Consider the following 16,443-nt stretch of genomic DNA (forward strand, 5'->3'; position numbering starts at 1 on the left):
ACACACACACACACACGTTTTTGTCAGTTAGGAGGGCACTGCATTGACGTACATTTTTCCCTAGGGAGAGACTACTACATGCCTGAACCTAGCCCCCAGCAACATGAGTAATACATGTATACACCCACACACACCTGATCAAAAAAAACACTTTTTGTGCACTGCAGTGTGTATTTGAAATTAAAGAAGATACATTTAGTTATCAACTCAGTTTATACTCTCTATATACTGTGTGTGTGTGTGTGTGTGTGTGTGTGCTGACCTTGAAACACTGAGTGAAAAGGGAGAGGACATCCAGGACGCTCAGGCAGACCTCAGTGGAGATGTTGCCCTCCAGCAGAGCCTGATGGTGGATTTCTGCTTCCGATGGCCCCGTCCCTTAAACACACATGGACCATGGTAATGGTTGCCATTGCAATAAAGGACACATTCATTACTCACTTCTTTGATGAAAAACCCTGATGATTACCACAATGTGTTTATCACCACTGTTTTTAATACAGCTTAAAAGGAAAATTATTCATTGTTTACTAGATTTGATTATACACAATCAGAGTAAAATAACTATGGTTTAATGCTGAGATGAAGATGTCATTCTTCACAGTGGCTTTAATTGTGTGTTTCCGTGCAGACGTCTGCATTCAGGGCATGGCATAGCTTTGCTGCGTAATTTACAGTCACGGTTGTGCTGCAAAGTGAATTCCTTTCCAAACAACTTAAAGCTGCAATGTACAACATTCAATATTCAAATCTTCAGACAGATAATGGGGGAGGGGGGCAACTGTTGGTGGTGGGTGTGGTCAACTCCAGAGCATCATATCAAAAAGTGTCAATAACCTGAGTACTGACTGAATCAGATCACTGGTCAGGACACAGGATCCTGACAAAAGTGCTCCTAAGTTTACAATATTGAAGCAATAGAGACCAATAGATACAGTATATTGATACGATTTTTATGTTGAGCACATTCTTAGAATAGTTTATCATCCAACAAAACCACACAAAGTACTCACTCTTATATTTTAAGACACTGTAGCCAAGACGAGCCACATATATTTTGAGCCTTAGCCTTACATTTAATATCTGGAAATGGTTTCTAGATTTTTAAAGCTTCTTATTATGTTCTTGTTGTGTCTCATGTGATTAGATTCTTACGTCACTGTGTTGAATATCGCTTTTAATTGTTTCTAGAACAAATGTTTCCTGGGGGTACTATCACTGGAAACCCCCAGTGATAACAGGTGGTAAACCAGCTTCTTGATACCGGTTATCCAGGATCACCAGTGTTAGTAACCCAAAGAGAGACGGAGACCTCAGGACAACAGCAAGCGATATGGAGGTTGGCTGCTAGCGAAGTTCTGCAAACTTCTTTTCTCGCCCCAGACAAACTCTGACCATCAATATAACGTGTGTTGCAAGTGTTGTTTGAGTGATCCAGTGTCTTGGAGTTCACCTCAAACCTGCATCTCATCAGTTCACTTTCTGTCGGCCTATGTCATCTCTTTTTACTGGAAGGTGTGCATGCACATACACACATGCCTTTGGTTAATTTTGTGGTACACCACTACGCTTAGTACAATGAATGCTGCCTCCACCCAAGTTTAATTAAACGAGAAGTATGAGCTTAAACTTGTACAGAGGGAATGCGATTCTTTTTTGGGGGGGATTCTCGCTCTGAAAATGATGGGCATGTATGGCGTTCCTGTGCAGAAACATCTCTGCAACAGAGCAAATATTTCTTACCAAGGTTCTGTGTGGATTTTATGCAGTGATGCAAGGCATTAAGCTCACAGAGGCCTTTCAGTTTTACATAATGTGGTCAGAGACAGGCTCAGGCTCATTTGTCTGTTTATGAACTGTATTTCTGGCTTCTTTCCATTCAGGTACTAATACAGTATTGTACCTTGGTGTAGTATTTGTTCTAGGCTTTAGAGCTCACTGCATGTGTCAACATTTTTTTGAAATGAATTCAACAACTTGTGTGGCTGTCTCCTCCAAACCCAATTCTCTAGTGCAAGTTTCAACACTGACATTTTGTATTGTCCAGGCCAAAGTATTAGACTTGTTTACTTGTGGAATAAGAGATTGAAACTGCTGTTCTAATATCTATCATCTTTTGACTGTATGTTTACTAGAAGAACATATGAGTTGATAAAAAGTTTTGCATTCATTTAATAGCTGTACTTCTACTGTACTTTTTACTGTATTATGGTTAGTAGAGATAGAATTTTCTCTTCGGTCTGTCTGTAAGATTTTGTTTTCCAGTGCCAGTGATTTCATAAAGATTTCTGTCAAGAAAAAGAAACAGTATACATAACATGTATACAGGAACCAGGAAATGATTTAGTTAGGTTAGGTTAGGTTTAGTCACGTTATATATAGACTGGAGTTCCATTTAAAGCGAGACGTTTTGGATTTCCCCCAGCTTTGTATCATCACAATGCGGTATATGCCTACTCATCATTACCCCCCACTTATCTGACAAAAACTGTGGAAGTACAGTCTCAAGTTGGAAGAACCGGTTTCAGTCTGTCAGATGACGTGAAAAGAGCGGGGAGCTTTGGGTGCAGGCAACATGGAGGGAAGTTATTGTTCATTTGCATACACTACCAACATTGTGATGATATAAAGCTGGTTGGACATTTTTCAAATTTCCCCTTTAAAAGTATGTAAATATGAATCTATTTTTGGAAACTTTATCCTCCGTATTGTTTAAATTTTAAACTCACCTGTAATTTTATATTGAGACAAGTTTTTCAGAACTACTATTCATGAACCTTTCTAGGAAATCAGAATTACATATCACTTCCTTTCTTAGAAATGATATAGGAAAATAAACCCTTAAGAGTTTTGCATATGAACTGGTGTATTACCTATATTGAGTGTGAGGGAGGCTTCCATGGTGCTGAACTGGTGTATCTTAGTCTGCATGAGGCTGGCTCGGTTGCAGCGCATAGCTGGCATTGTCTGAGATTTCCTGTCTGAGGAGAACAGCTTCGACATGCACACCTCCTGACTCCTATATGAATGATACATCCACAAAAAGAGAGCATGTTTTGTTTGAAAGACAGACAGAAAAGAGAGGAAATGGAAAGAAAGGAAACTCTCTAACTAAGCTACAGATACCTTATCTATTTTATTATTATTATTAACACAGAATAACATGGGATATTTTTTCTTTCAGCAACAATGGGTGATGTAATGATTAAACAAACTACAAGGATTACTTAGAACCTCATCTGAACTAGTTTCAGCTTTCACTTGTTTGACAGACGAGACTGGTGTTCCGGCCTTACCTGCCAATGTTCCTTTTTCCAATGTATCGAAACTGGTTCAGACAGATCCTGCAGGAGCAAAAATAATGAAATAAATAAAATTTTCAAGCAGGATGTGAGTAATATCTGCTTTCTGTAGACACATGTGCTTGGTTGATAAATGCATTTTTGTGCTAATTTCTTCACCATACAAAAGTTGCATCACTTATAGTAAACTGAAAAAAGATGAAAAGGTGATTCATTTTGTTCTTGAAACCATTTAGCTCTGGATAGCTCGGTTTAAGTCACCTTTCACATTCGGTATAGTGATGACTTTAGACCAGACAGAACAGATGCATGCTTTCACACAGGATTTCCACTGTGTCATGATCGCTGCATTAAAACAGGCCATTATGTGGGAAGGAATTGTTTCTCGTGTGCACTACTCACTCTAGCAAACTGAGGAAGTTCATGATGTCTTGAGGGTTGATTTTGTTCCAGTAGGCATTGAGGGTGTCTGTGGACAAACATATCAAAAGTCAGACTCTTTGACTCTTTTTTTTTTTTTTAAACCAACATTAATCGAGGTGCAGTCAACTTTGAATAAATAGCTCCTGTTGATTTTAGAGGAGTCGTGTAACTAAAACAACCAAACATCCTCTGTAGGAGATGGCCCGGCTGACAGTCATTCTTTAACTTCATTGTTCGTGTGAACAGCCAAGCCAAGTTTCTGCATCAACACCATCCCGAAATAGCAGAGGGGACAGTTATGTCATATCCTGTGTACAGTCAGTGAAGGCCTGACTGCGCGGCGTGCAGGTATAGATCATCACTGACCCTCTGACAAGGTCTTGACGATGTGCAGGAAGGAAAGCAGGAGACCCTTGATCTCATATTGGCCCAGTTTGCCGATGGGAGGCATGGCGCTGGTGCTCATGGTGGAGCCACGCCTCTGCAGCTGCAACAGACATGCACAGGCAGTGGTGAGATATTACAATTTGTGGGGTGGAAAAAAAAGAATATAGCCAAACAATGAACACATTTCTTCTTAAGTGGCTTGTACGACTGATTTAGGAGAACTTGCGGCCTTCACCAATTTTATTTTATTTAGAATTTTCTCTTGAACACAAGGAGTCATGTGCAATCAGTCTGCTGTTATCCAAACACACGTTTTTTCACTGAAGAATTGTATACCGCATTATTATAAAGAAATTTTGACTTTTCTATAATCACGTTGACATCATCCTCCTTGAATGTACAGTTCCCATTATAACATAGCCTAGTTCTAAAATGTATCATATAGCGTAAAGTGTATGCGGGTCGCTGGAAACATCCTCTGTTCACTCCAACATCACTTATTATGGCAGAAAGTCTTTCGTATTTGGTAACAATTTGTAGTCAAACGTTTGCTTTTAGAAATAGCATCTCTAGGCATGGGAAGATGAAGATGAAAATGTCATGTCATGATTGTCCTGGCCAAAATAACTTTAGCAGGTCTTTCACTTCCACTTTTAAAAAACGATCTCCAGAGCTCGTAAAGTTCTTCTTTTTATTCTCCTTTTTCATGAATGAACTTCCTCACACTGGCCTGGCCGTGTAGCCTTATATGGTATTATCAGAGGCAATAGTTATGCATATTTTAAATTCTTGTGAATACGTGCTATATTACACACAGGTGAAAGTCATATCTACCCAGCTGATTTACACAGAAATCTGAAGCTAGGAGCGTTTTTTGCTGAATCTTAAGTGCCACCATATGAAAAAAGTAAGAGAAAGTTAAGATAAGAATACAAAAATGTTCTTGCATGAGGAAAATGTCATGTGATGATTATCCTGGCCAAAATAATTTTTTCTTCCCTATTATCACCAACATATATTGGCACTAAAACACACTGGAATAACTTTATCTTACAAGAAAAAATCCCCCCCCTCCCCGGGCCTATTTTAGTTTGGAATTTAAAATATTTTCACTCATCGGGCTAATCATTGGGAGAATACAGTGGGCAAGCCAAGCCTTCAGCCATGCTAACAAGCTTTGGATTTTGGTATAAGTGGAAAGCAGCAAGCTGGCCATTATGGTTATTCAAATAATCACTGTCCGCCAGCCAATCAGAAAGCTTTGTCAAGTCGAGTCAAGTGAGGACATTAACGATTATCGCTATTCACAATTATCTCGATCATGAAAATTCACAGCAGTAAACGTTTTATCGTGATAGCTGAATGTCCTATATTGAGCCATCCCTGCACAGCACACTTACATTTATTCAGAAAAAGGTTAATTTAAGGGATATGTTCTATATTATTCTATACTCATAGAGACTATGTTGCATCCCTTCTTCAGGTCTTATGATTAGATACTAAGCTATTTGGTGTATTTAGTATCAAATATGATATTGCGAACAATAAGACTGATGTTTTCTGTATTGTGCAACACATCCCACAAAAAGACCAAAAGCAACAACAACATGTTGGTCCATCTCTCAATACTCTCCCACTTCCCTACCCTGCCTGTGGAACGCAGCCGCAGGTTCCTCAATCTTTAAAAACAGGTCACAAATATATCGTCTGGGTAATTTTCTAAAACAGCTAAAGGTTTTCAGCAAATGTTAATAGTTCACTTGTGTGGGATGAATAGACTGTATAGATTGGAATTAAGGCACTGAAGGAACATGTCACACAGTGCAAGAGTGTGTCTCTTACACGATGAGCTCTATGGCACAGAGGAATAACATATATTAAGCTTTGGCTACACAGACAGTTCTTGATAATGGGATGGATATGCTATTGGTTTGGGTCTGCACATGGTGTGTTTGCCTAATTTACAGTCAGGAAAATCTAGAATATGACTGGCCTTTTCCTTTAACAAACAGTTTTGTGACTATAGATTCAACCACTTCAGCAAGAAAAAAGTCTACACCTGAATGACATTTTTGTTGTCCTTCTCATTTCTTATAAAGCAAACCAAAAAAGCATCTCTCAAACTTGCTAATAGTTTGTGTTATGTTGCTATCTGGAGGCCAGACATCTGCACATTAGTTTATGTAATGGCTAAAGTTTAGGTAACCTAGTGTGACCTGAAATTGCATCAATAAACCACTGGGCTGCTGTGCTTCAAATTGCCAGCTACCATAAACCAAAGACGGAATACTGGAAAGTAGTATAAGTATATATTTATACAGTTGATAAATAGTCAGCTCCGGTCCATCTATATTCAACATCTGTGTGCATGACCAGGCGATCGCTGCACACATAGCTCTGGAATCAGACCAGGGAACGCGAATAAGCCTGTGTTCACATGAAGCCTACGTCATTTCCAGTATAAACCTATTAAGACGTGTCTCCTCAACATGTGGTGTCAGTCGGAGAAAGGGGGCCCAGATCAAAAGAACATATTAAATCAATGGTAGTGTTTGGCATGTGTTAGATTAAGATTAATACTGTGATTCCAATTCCATTTCATTTAATGTGCCACATTTACACAGCAGGAAACGGTGAAGGGTTTGTTATGTTGGCCCTGTGTTCAGAGACAGCAACTGAGTGGACAATAATGCTGTTCAAAAACAACATGGAGATGTTGATTTTGTAACAGTATTTGGTAACATATTCAGTTTGTTATGAGAGAATGTACAGTGGTGACTTCAGATTTGGATCCAAATCAGTGTGTGTGTGTGTGTGTGTGTGTGTGTGTGTGTACATGTCATAAGCCTTAGCCAGCTGGTTGTTAATTTAACTGTACTCATACAAAGATGATTGACAAAATAAATCCAATCTTATTTTCTAAACTTTTTTCAACTTTTTTTAGCTAGATTGATGAAGTATTTAACGGCGGGTCGGCCCGTTGTTAACTGTTCTCACCTCGATGCTGTCTGGTGTTCCTGGGTCCATAAACAGGGAGCCTCTGGAGTCCTCTCGCCTCACGACGTGGCCATTCTGAGCTGGCAGACCTGGAGCCAACACAGTGCAATCTTGTTAATTTCCACAGACAGAAGCAGAAGTTTACTCACTGACTCATACAAGTTTGCTTCCAGTAACTTTTGCAAACTTCAGGGGAGACATTGACTCTCTCAAGCACAACAAAACATTTATTGTTGTGCTGATATTGGCTGTATATAGATACCAAACACACTGAACCACCTCTGAGTAATGTATATGTTGGCTGGCAATTCCTATTCATAATAGGATATCTGAAAGATCAAACAAACCATGTGATTTTGCACAGCAAGATTAGTTTACTACTCATAGGAAAAAAGTCTTCTGTGGCTCTGAATAAACTTTGTGAAGTCTGAGAACATAACCCTGGTTATGTCATCAGGGAAAAGAAGCTACCGGATTGCATTTTGGGAAGTGTGGGAAGGGCTCATACCAGAACCTAGAGGTCAGGGTCTCTTCTACTGTTTTGATGTTGAACCATTTTTAATCCGTCTCTTATGAGCCCCTGACTGAAGACTGAACAACTCTTTCAATATATAACGGTGAAACTTCATACAAAGCAACCTTTCAAACACACTTAGATTTTCCAGTTTTTCCAACAATCACCAAATCTGCTTTGGTCTATTACAGACCCTGAGGTGGTGTAACTTCATATCTTCTGCCTCAGTTCAACAATTCAACAGTTTAATTTAAAGCCACCACAGGCATCATTAAGAAGCTGTTACTGAACACAGACCATCTGAAATTTGTAAAGATATATAAAAAAACCCTTCAGTTTCAGTTCAGTTCCTTTATGAACCAGTGTCGCCGCTGCTGGGACATCCTTGTCCTCACAGTTCGAGGACAATCAACTAATTGATTGTGACACCCTTTAACAATACATTTGAATGAAACAGAAACTTATATCCTCGCAGGAGAGCCAGCCTCGGGGTAAGTGCTGTGATGTACGTGGTGCCAGATCCCATGACAAAAATAAACAACAGACACTGAGTGGCACATGTCTGGCCCACAGCTGCTTCCACACAGAGTGCTGCTAATGGATCAAGTTGTGCGTGGCATGAATATTGTTGTGTAGCTGTGGTTCTGACGGCCTCTGAGGACAAGATAATGGGGGATCTGTAAACAGGAAGAGGCCGGATGCCATATGTACTGTGCAGCGTCTGCGGTTCTTTAACTCACCATGGTCTCTTTCGATTGCGGTGCTGATTCTCCTGCTGTCTGTGGAACCGGTTGATATCAGGTCATCTCTGGAGCCCTGGAAGACCGCAAGGTGGAAGAAGTGAAAACTTACTTTTAGGTTTTAGTCAAGTAAACTGGAGCAATGCTCAGCAACACACGCTCCTGTTAAAATGTTTTCTTTATTACATTAAGAAAAATAGATCCAAAATTGTGTGTTCGTCATGCACAGATAATTCAGGGATCCCCTGTACCTGACAAAGAGCCACTTCGCTTTAATACTTACAGTTTTCTTGATGTAATAAACCAATACATTTTAGTAGGGCTCTCATAATATCACATTCTTACTACACGATTATCGTAGCCAAAAGAGTTCACGCTAACGATATAAGATATCGCGATATCTATAGGAGATTTGAAAAGAAATAAACAAGACTAGGCTGAAACCTTATATATGGCTGGACCATGTAGGTTTTGTTCATTGTTCTTGTCAGTGAGTTTTGGTGTCTATAGCATCAATTCCTTAAATTAATTAAATGTATCTGCAGTTTTCTGTAGTGGACCCAGTAATATTTGTTATTAAGGTGTACTCAAGCAGATAACATTATATGGGTAAGCTACGCTCAAACAAAAAATGTTTGAAATTCAGTTGCAAGAAAAATACTTTCCACTCATATCTTAAGATGTTTGAACATATTCTAAATCTAATTAGAACTATTCTAATTATCTATTAACTTCGCCTGCTCTTTCATTCGTTTCTATCTATTATCCTGTGTGTATTATTAACACAAAATCACACAAATTAAATATCACAATTATTGTCAATATTGGTATATCGCAAAACCCATAAAAGGGAGTAGGACATCCAGGGCTCCGATTGGGACTCACGTTGAGGCCGAGTCCAGGACTGGAGGTGTGCGGCTGGGCAGACAGCTGCTTCAAGTTCTGGTAGAGCAGCTCGAAAAGTGGCAGGTAGAGCAAACAGATCCTGGCCTGCTGGTTCTGAAACATTCAAATATGACTGGGTGAGCTCTTTAAAAATAAATTTACGGATGTATAAAAACTGATAAATGACTGATGGAGCCATCTGTCTGCTGCTGCTATCAACAGTGCCTGCACTCTAAACACTGGCTTCTTTGCATAACAGACAATGAACACACTGTTAATCATTTATCATATGTGCGGAGGGTTAGTGGTGTCAAACCTGTGTCACATCAAACATTAACTTCTTGCATGCAAATCTTGAGGTTTCTGATTCTGACTGGGCAGGAAAACGAGACATTGTTTGCATTTGTTAAGCTTCACTGACAGACTAAATAATTTTATCATGCTAGACATAAGCATGACAGGAGCACAAAAAGGCTTTGTTTTGCACTTGTGTTTTCACAGCATGAATTTTGGATTTGTCAGTTTGTGAAAAAGGCGCATATTCCTTCCAGCACAAATTTAAAATAATTTCTTGTGATATCTTAAACTTCTGTAAATGATGGATATACTGGGAGATAAATAAAGGATCATCTTATCATTCTACAAATAGAATTATTTTGAATAATGACTCTTCATCTACCCTCTCTCCTTTTCCTCCCATCGTCAAGTGCCCCACCCGCCCTCACCTTATACGCTGTGTAGCGGTCATCCATGGCGTGTTTAATGAGGAGGTTCTTGAGAACGCTCACGGCCAGCTGTCTGACCTCGGGCCCCTGCTGTAAGGCCTCTGCCACTTCTCTCAGCAGAAGACCCACCAGGAAATGGTTACGGCAGTATTCCTCCGTCAGGCTGAACTCCAGACTCTGCTCTGTGGTTGGGCCAGATGGGAAGTGTCAGTGTCATATTAGTACTGGCTGAGCTGATGCACATTCACATCAGTACGGCTTATTGGGACACTCTCTTAGACTAAAATTGAATTACTCTGAGAAAGAAATGTCCTCATACTAAAAACACTTTTTTGTTAAAGCCGTAGCTAGTTAGTACATGCAGACAGAAATCTAACTGATGTACTTCTTACACAGAAGATCTCTGAATTTAATTAGGAATACATCTGATTCCTTCAACAATCAATAATCTTCTATATGTAGTTATGAATATTTTACTCAAACAAAAGTGACAAATGTGTGACATTCAATCATTCAAAGTGCAACATTGCAAACCAATATGCAACAGAACCCCGACAGAACCACGTCACACTTTGAATAAGGTATGGTTTCCATGTCACACAAAAAAGGGAGAAAAAAGGGAAATGTTGGAAACTTTTCATTGTTGTACATTTAGACTAGAGGAATAAATCAGCAGGAGTCGCAGAGACGTGCCGCTGGGAATGAGAAGTCATCTGTTTCAACAAAGACAGTGATGTACAGTTTCACAATAATGTTAATATCAAAACAGACAATGCAGTTGCGACAATGCAACTGAGGAACCGTCTGCAATTATCTTCTCTAATGACAGAGACAGACACGCAGACCGAGAGAGAAAGAGAGGCAGAGAGGGGACAGACACAAACAGTTATAGATGTTCCGATACCATTTTTATCATTCCCGATACCTGAACTTTGCATATCGGCCAATACCAACTGCCAATACAATACAAGTGCGTAAGAAATATATATATATGTTCTGGCTCAGAACCCTTTGTAAAACATGAACAAATACATATAAAAAATGTTGATTTAACAGTCAGATAAATTGCTGACATTTGGCTAGCATTAAACTACTGGAAATCAACTCCTCTTTGCCGCTCTAAAACAGTAGTTGCAGTACCCAGTGGCAGCACAGCACACATGTGTTCACATATTGTGAAAGAGACACTGGTGGGAAGTAGCAGACTCCCGTTTCGGGGCTAAAAAAATGACGTGGTATTGGATCGGTGTACAGACATGCATACTTGCCAATACCCAATTTTGCATTTTAGGCAGTATCGGAGTCATTTCCGATACTGGTATCGGAACAAGTCTAAAAACAGATAGAGAGAGAGAACCGCAGTGTCATGACAGATGTTTCCGTGTAGTGTAATCAAGTCAACGAAGCATTAAGAAAAAGAGGGGTCAGTCGATTCCTACAACAGCCAAGCTCCTCTCCTCTACAACACACAGGCTCGGGCACATGAAGGCGTTAGCCTAGCATTAGCATTGTGCTGAGTGAATGGGTGTCCGTGGTAGAAAAGGGGGGAACAGGATGGCAAGTTAGTGTAGGTCAGAACAAGGAGGTGCAGGTTGATTGCAGCAAACAGGGCGGCGTTGATGTACGGTATGGTGCGGTGAGCGTCACCTACCTACAGGGCCAAAAAGCTCCGTCGCATACGGAATAAAATCTGACCACAAGCAAAACACAAAAAACAGAGAGGGGGAGGGGGGACGTATAAATAAAGGGGGTAAAACTGTCAACATTCCATGCAGCATTTCCATAGCACACAGTTGTTTGCCTTTCACTGGTGGTTGTATAAATCATGTGACGAGTGTTGAACCTGTTAAGCAGGTAAAGTAGATGAAACTTGCTACCTGCTTAATTACAGACCTGTGTATGCCAAACAATCAGGCAGGTTAATAGAGGAGGATCAGTGTGGTGGATGCAGGTCACGACGAGGCAAGTGAGGGATCAGGGGTTCATGTGAGGGCTAGTCAATGGTTACATGTGTGGTAGGAAGCATAATGCATTCAAATGGAAGCCAGGATCTGATAAATCTCACCTTGTACCCTCTGCAGCTTGGTGCGCCCAAAAGCCATGGGCAGGTTGAGAGGGATGAAGTGTTCGTGGTTGGACAATGTCATGAGGAAATCAAATTTCATTTCAGTCAGCACCTGTGGCAAACATACATAATATGAGTGTGCTTGTTCGTGCACACGTATGCAAATATCAACCGCCTTGGTGCATGAATACAATTCTCCTCATTGTTCAACTATAATCCTTGACACTGCTGACAGGGTTTTTAAACAAAGCCTGTAGGTCGCCTCGTGTTCATTTAATTTGTTAATCAAATGTGCTGCTGATACAGTAGACAGACAGAAAGGTACGGTAGGGTAGGAGAAACAGCACACATCTATCTGTTATGTACACATGAAATACACAACTTTGCCTTTAAGGTAACATAACTAAATGTAAATTAAACATAGTAAATGTGTTTACTAATGTGTGCTATTTGTGTTCCTCTTTTCAATGGCCCTGGACCTTCACATATTCCAGCCATTCCCCTACACTGTCTCTCTTTACAAATTACACCTAGAGCACAATGCCTCGCTTTCTTATTGAGTGTGCAGTTGTCGTGTGCTACCTTGGGATCTTTGAGACCGAAATGACACATGTAGTGGTTGACGAGGCCAAAGACGAAGCCCCTGTTCATGACGGTCAGGCACCTCTGAGGAGAGAAAGTGTGGTCAGTGCACATGCTGCTGAGGCAAAAGCTGTTGTGTTCTGGAGCGCAGTTAAAAATAGAAACAATTACGCAAGAATGAAAGGAAGAGCCACTAAACTAACCATTTGACTTGGTTCATAACTATCTAGGATTTTCAGGTACATTCTCCCTATGGCAAACCTTCATTTCATCAGATAGCTTGAGGACGTTTGTCCCCATCAAAGTTAAATGAGGTTGGTTTTATATTTTTGCATATGGCATTCAGACCTTGATAAAATTGGCCAGGCTCAGGTTGATGCAGCGAGCTTCCTCCGGAATTTCCATGTGGCGGATGGTAATGTGCGGCATGATGGACAACACCAGCGACTGCAGGGCCTGGTGGAAACTGTCGGGGAAGCGCTGGGCCCGTGGCATCTAAAGAGATCGTCAGGGTAAATGTGTCATGATATATGGCTCGAATTGAAGTCGTTAAAATGTCAAACAGCTGAAAACATTATGAAGACAGATCACCAGTATATAGATAAGAGTGGAGGTATACATTTTGCGGTTTCACTTTGTCAGCATACAGCTACAGCCATCACTTTGCTTACTGCTGAATGTCTGGCTAAAACCCAGATGAAATGCAGACCCGTGGCATCAGAATGTGGAATATACACAGCGTTTAAGGCTTTACAACGTGTCTCCTGCTCTGTCTTTGAGTGTGTGTGAGGTTTGTTTAAATGTGTTGACATGGTTTCATCAACATTGCACGTGGTGTAAGTTTGCTTGTGAGATCCATGCCAGTTAAAGACATTTGACACAAGCAAAAACTCACACTGTTCCACACACACAGATGTGAAAAACATCCAACCAACCTTCATGCGATTGCCCTCTTGCAGGTACTGGGCCATGGATTTGGCCATGGTTTCAAGGAAAAACCAGGAGTACTATAAACAGGGATACAAGAAGACTGGAGTTAGACTGGCTATTTCCCAATGTGCAACCTTGCGTTTCCTTGGAAAGAACAACAGCAGGTGGGAGGAAAAAGACTATCGCAGAGATAACACAAATCATGATAAACACAGAACAAGCAGATACATGTATACCTTCTCTGCAAGTCACTGCAATGGAATTAGGACAATTTCTGTTTTGAGGCTATAATGAGCCATTTTCTATGCAAGTATTCCACCTGCTGTTTAATATTGGTACTACAACTGGACTGCTCCAGGAAATGCGTGGGCAAAGTGACAAGAGGCAGGCCACACACCTTGAGCAGTTTATTGCTGGTGTTGAAATCAGCAGTGTGCTTGAGGATGGCTGTCACAGCGGTGGCCAGCAACTCATGAGTGGTCGCTGAGTTTCCTGACGCAGGGTTGTTGGTCACAAACACATACTGAGAAGAGAGAAAAAAAACACAAATCCATACACAGAACATGCACTTTGAACTGAAACGGACAACTTGATTTTATGAACGCTGTAGCAGTGTTTGTGTTGGTCGGTCACCTTGACAAAAGAGCGCAGGTAATGTTCCAGACCCTCCTCGTGACATCTGGAGACTATATGTATGATCACACTGAAAGCACAGAGCAGGGCAATGTTACACGGTGAGCAGCATTTTTTTCAGTATTAAATGGTACAAACTGTAGCCACATTTTACACGAGTGAACAACTGACCGCAGCGAGTTGACAGCAATCTCATGGGCTTCTTTGGTTGCTGCTGTGAGAACCTCAAACAGCTGCATCAGCACCGTTGGTAGGAAGTTGACGATTACATGAGTCTCCATGGCATGAAGGCACTATAGGAAGGAAGAAATAGATGGAAATGCAGAAAAGTCAAGTGAAATAAGACAACAACTATGTCAAAATCTTTACAGAAGATATATATTTTGCTAGTTGGGGGTCTTCAAGAAGGTTATTATGGAGGGAAATCTAGAATCTAGTACTTGTTATGCAACAATATACCAAGGCAAATTCCTTGTATGTGAAAACGAACTTGGCAATAAACCTGATTCTGACTCTGAAAACTCCTGGTCAGCTTAGGCAGTAAGACTAGACTTTAAAAAAGGAAAAAAAAGAAAGTTCCAAGAAAAAGCAGCAACACTGAACCATTCTCTTTATTCATTCATCAAAGCAAGGAGCAAATTACTGATCTTTACATCAAGTTGTAAACACTGAAATCAAAATTCATGTGACTGAAATTGAACCTTGAGGGACACCACAAGCGATGGGAGTTGAATAGACTGAATTGCTGAGACTTTTCTGCAGTGATGGAGATTACTGTATATGAGAGGTACTGCAAGATGAACTGTACAGGAAGTTCTTATCATTAAGCTGCACTTAGGGAGCCTGAGTCTGTAAATGATTTATATCTGTGATCTCTGCTCTAAAATGACTGAGTATCTTCACCTTCAGGTATTTTATAAGTTCTGCTTGGTTGGCCTCTGATGTTGACCTCATCAGCTGGCAGTGCTGGAAGAATTTGTGTAGATGCAGGTCCTGTGGAGGAAACAGAACAGTATTACTATCATCGTGCGCACACGCTCTTTTTATACCAGCTCGCCTAATGCATAACGTACATGTATGTGGGCATTTAAAGAATGATTGAAGAAGAAAGTGTTGTACCTGAGCATATATTGTTGATGCCACATGGGTCTTCACTTTGAACAGTGTCTTGGCATTTTCCACCCACTTGATATCTGATTGGGACTGTTGAAGTACACACAAATATGAAGCATGTATGTTTTCTGACATTTATGTTACAAGTTAGCTCTTTAAAAGCATACATACCAAAGGTCTGAACCAGAAATCTACAGTATATTAATGTCAAATCCTATGTACTATTAGCTTAAGCATTTTGCTTTGCCATCAGTGGGGTTTGGATAAAAAAAAGTGGGGACTGCACTTTTGGTTTAAGGGAACAGGACTGTACCTTCCTGGTGTCCTGGCTCAGGTATCCTGGAGGCAAGGTGGCGGCTACAGGCAGCTGGACCTCTACTGACTGCATCCTCCCGTCTTTTAGCAAAGGCATCCAGGAGTAACCCACTGGAAAAAATGAAAGCAGCAGTTTTGGGCTTATGGGCCTCATTTATCAGGATACAGAACACAGCCAATCATATTCCATAAAATCCCATGGATAATAAAAGTCTAGAAACATACCGACATTCAGGGACACGTATAAGTACAGTCAATTTCCCAGCAGACTCACCCAGTGACTCCACTCCCTCTCTCTTCTTGCTGCTGGCCTTGCTGCTGGACTCACAGCTGATATGGTAAAAAGTGAAGAGGATGTGGTGTTTCTCGTGCATGTGGACCGGAAGCTCAATCTTAACCTGTACACAGCAGAGCAGGTCACCGTTTTAAACTATATACCAACATCATTTCAGTCTTACACTGACACCAAAATAGGAACATACTGATAGCAGTGATAGATTGAATGCAGGTATGAGTACTAGCTGATACAATATCAAAAGCTGTCCCCAGTATTAAAAGGTTCATCTGAGGCTTTATTGGTCATACTAAAAGGTTTTATCTCATAAACACTTCCCCAAACGCCCTTTCACACACACAAAGAAAGCTGGAAAGCATCAGCAGCTTTCACTACCCTTCTGACTTCACTCTACTTTGGAATACAGCTCTAAAATAAATGGTCTAATGTGTTTTTTTTTTGTTTTTTTTTTAAATCAACTGATATAGAATTAATTGTTGTGCACAGAAACGTGCCACTTTTAATTCTCCTGTATTTTGATCTTGAATTAATACGGAT

At 40.5% G+C, this 16,443-nt stretch overlaps 1 protein-coding gene across 1 annotated transcript in view; it reads right to left on the reverse strand.

The window, feature by feature from the left end:
* Window positions 1-16,443, reverse strand: part of dock11 (dedicator of cytokinesis 11) — a gene marked incomplete at its 5' end in the record, with an annotated part of 61,932 nt that overhangs the window by 18,656 nt on the left and 26,833 nt on the right. The window contains 21 exon segments of the mRNA XM_035675575.1: window positions 263-378; window positions 2,874-3,019; window positions 3,297-3,344; window positions 3,705-3,771; window positions 4,092-4,212; window positions 7,110-7,198; window positions 8,364-8,439; window positions 9,249-9,362; window positions 9,974-10,155; window positions 11,625-11,663; window positions 12,039-12,150; window positions 12,621-12,704; window positions 12,969-13,115; window positions 13,556-13,627; window positions 13,948-14,073; window positions 14,184-14,253; window positions 14,355-14,476; window positions 15,087-15,176; window positions 15,303-15,386; window positions 15,610-15,722; window positions 15,886-16,009. Coding sequence (XP_035531468.1) covers window positions 263-378; window positions 2,874-3,019; window positions 3,297-3,344; window positions 3,705-3,771; window positions 4,092-4,212; window positions 7,110-7,198; window positions 8,364-8,439; window positions 9,249-9,362; window positions 9,974-10,155; window positions 11,625-11,663; window positions 12,039-12,150; window positions 12,621-12,704; window positions 12,969-13,115; window positions 13,556-13,627; window positions 13,948-14,073; window positions 14,184-14,253; window positions 14,355-14,476; window positions 15,087-15,176; window positions 15,303-15,386; window positions 15,610-15,722; window positions 15,886-16,009 — 2,142 coding nt within the window.

Source organism: Morone saxatilis, unplaced genomic scaffold, assembly GCF_004916995.1.
Source record: "Morone saxatilis isolate NCDOM2014 unplaced genomic scaffold, NCSU_SB_2.0 Contig4, whole genome shotgun sequence".
Lineage (NCBI taxonomy): Eukaryota > Metazoa > Chordata > Actinopteri > Moronidae > Morone > Morone saxatilis.